Here is a 2,217-nt window from a genome sequence, read left to right as displayed (position 1 = left end):
ATGCTGAAGCCTTACTATCTCCATGGTGAGTCTGGGTGTGGGGGGGCGCTGCGTGGGGCCTGCGCCAAGGGTTGGGGTGCCGGGTGGGATTCTGCGTGGAGGCTGGGGAGTGCCAATCTTGCCCCCCGCCCTGGACTAAACTTGTGTAGGACTACTTCCTGAGCTGTTAGAGGATGGGGGGGATGGTGGCGCTTAGGGTGTTTGGAGACTGAAGTTCAATTGTGCTGGGGGACCTCAGCACCCTGTGGCCCCCCACAAGTGACAGCGTAGAGACAGCTCTTGCAATGGGAGGGGTGAGGTAGGGGAAGTCGGAGCAGGCTGCGACAATACCTGGGTTGCTTAGGAGTGTGGAGCTGGCCCTGGCCTGCCTCCCTGAGCTGTGGGCCCTGCAGTCAGATAGGAGTCTTTACTGTGCCTGTTTCAAAGACATGGACACTGAGGCCCAGAGAGGTGAAATCTATCAGGACTGGAAGGTTGGGCGCTCAGGGAGAAGGGTCAGTCCCTGGGGTGTTTGCTCAACCCGGTTTCCCCGCCTGCAGACCCCGAGCCATCCCACGAGCCTCCGCGCAGGCGGCGCCAGGAGCGCACGGTCTACACCCGGGAACAGCTCCGGGAGCTGCAGACCTTCTTCGAGAAGAACAAGTACCCGGAGTACGACGAGCGGGTGGCCCTGGCTGCCAGGCTGCACGTGCAGCAGCACCAAGTGCAGGTCTTACCGCGCGCGGGGCGCCCCACAGTCACCAACACGGTCATGACTTTGAGTGCTTCCCACTGGCCGCCTGCGGGGGCACCACGGCTGGGCCCTCTCCCCGCTTCCCAAGCTGGGTGTGCCCGCAGGACCCCGCGTCCCACTCAACCCTAAGCTAAAACCAAACTCACTGCCATCGAGGTGATTCCGGTCACAGCGACCCCCTTGGGGTTTCCGAGGCGGTAAATCTTTCCGGAAGTGAATTGCGCAGTTTTCCTCCCTTGGGGGAGGTTTGAACCACCAGGCTTCTGGTTAGCAGCCAGATGCCTTAGGCACTGAGCTACCAGAGCTCCCTCACTCGACCCTGTGGCACCCAGCCCTGGTCTAACTCTTGGGGACCCTCCATAGACCCTTCCCGGGGCTCCTGGGTACACGCTGCTTCTCTCGCCCCTATTACCCCCTCCCCTCCCCATCCCTTACTTTCGTTCCTCTTGAATCCCCCCAAAATCAAACCAGTTGCTGACCAGTTGATTCCTACCCATGGCGACCCCATATCTCAGGAGAACTGTGGTTTTTAAGGTCATGACCTTTCTGACGTAGATCTTCAGGCTTATCTTCAGGCCTTAGGGTGGTCCTGAACTGCCAATCTTTAGGTTAGCGGAGGGCAAACCAATTGCGTCAGCGCGGGACCTTCCTTGAATCTCATTGGGTCTGGGGTGGAGAGGGGCGGAGCCACGTTTCCTGGCACCTCCATCTCCCATCATGCTTTGGTGCTGTCTTGCTTTGTCCCTCAGGTGTGGTTCAAGAACCGCCGCGCCAAGCACGCCCAACAGCAAAGATACCAGCTGCTGCCATCACCTGGCCGGGAAGACCGAGGGGCCCCGGGCATGAGCCCAGCCCCTAGCCCTGAGAGTCCCGCCTTCCCGGAAGGCCCTGGCTCCTGCAGCCTCTTTTCGCTCGGCCTCCGGCCCATGTCCCCAGCGGCAGAGCCCGCGGGCTCCAGCCCAGGCCAGGCCTATGGGGCTTGTGCGCCAGGCGCCCAGTGGGGCGCTCCGACCACCACAGTCTCTGTCCAGGACCCCTGTGCCATGGGCTTCCCGTCGAACTACGCGTCAGGCTCCAATTCAGAGGACTTTTCAAGGGGTCCTCTCTCATCTTCACTACAGCGGAGTAACAAGCCGGCGCCAAGTTTGTGGATGGGGCACCAAGCCGACAGCGCCACCTGGCTGAGCTCGTGGGGCGCTGTGTCTGCAGCGCCCTGCAATCCCGCGGAGGAGCCAGACGGGGGCGCATTTTCTTGCGAGCTGCGCGGGCGAGGCGGGTAGCGCTGGGTGGTGGCGGGCTGTCATCCCCGCTGGTGTCTCCCATGGTGAGGATGCAACACCGTTTGTTCATCTGCGCGCTGGTGGAGGGCGTGTGCTTGTGTTTATGGTCGTTTGGGTCGCACATGGGCATTTCTGTGGGTTCCTAGGACCAGGAGTGGATCGCGGCTCAGGGCTGCACGCAGGCGTAGCTTTAGTGGATGTGGT

The 2,217-nt window shown here is 61.6% G+C and overlaps 1 protein-coding gene across 1 annotated transcript; it reads left to right on the top strand.

Annotated features, from left to right (window-relative positions):
• LOC103198824 (cone-rod homeobox protein-like) lies at nucleotides 1–2,013 on the top strand. The gene is made up of 3 exons (XM_007943032.1): nucleotides 1–25; nucleotides 540–703; nucleotides 1,483–2,013. The coding sequence occupies exons 1-3, from the start codon at nucleotides 1–3 to the stop codon at nucleotides 2,011–2,013; spliced, it is 720 nt and encodes a 239-aa protein (XP_007941223.1).
• Nucleotides 2,014–2,217: the final 204 nt, after the last annotated feature.

This window comes from Orycteropus afer, unplaced genomic scaffold, assembly GCF_000298275.1.
Source record: "Orycteropus afer afer isolate SDZICR_OR568_19922 unplaced genomic scaffold, OryAfe1.0 scaffold00099, whole genome shotgun sequence".
Taxonomy (NCBI): domain Eukaryota; kingdom Metazoa; phylum Chordata; class Mammalia; order Tubulidentata; family Orycteropodidae; genus Orycteropus; species Orycteropus afer.
Note: the sequence above shows the minus strand (reverse complement) of the source record. Positions and strands in the feature narration are given on the sequence as shown.

Bases quoted from the DNA above. Each gene is read 5' to 3' on its own strand.
- LOC103198824 (XM_007943032.1), top strand. From the start codon at position 1: ATGCTGAAGCCTTACTATCTCCATG. The intron at 26-539 runs GTGAGTCTGGGT...CCCCGCCTGCAG, and splicing joins GAAGCCTTACTATCTCCATG to ACCCCGAGCCATCCCACGAG. The intron at 704-1,482 runs GTGCAGGTCTTA...TTTGTCCCTCAG, and splicing joins TGCACGTGCAGCAGCACCAA to GTGTGGTTCAAGAACCGCCG.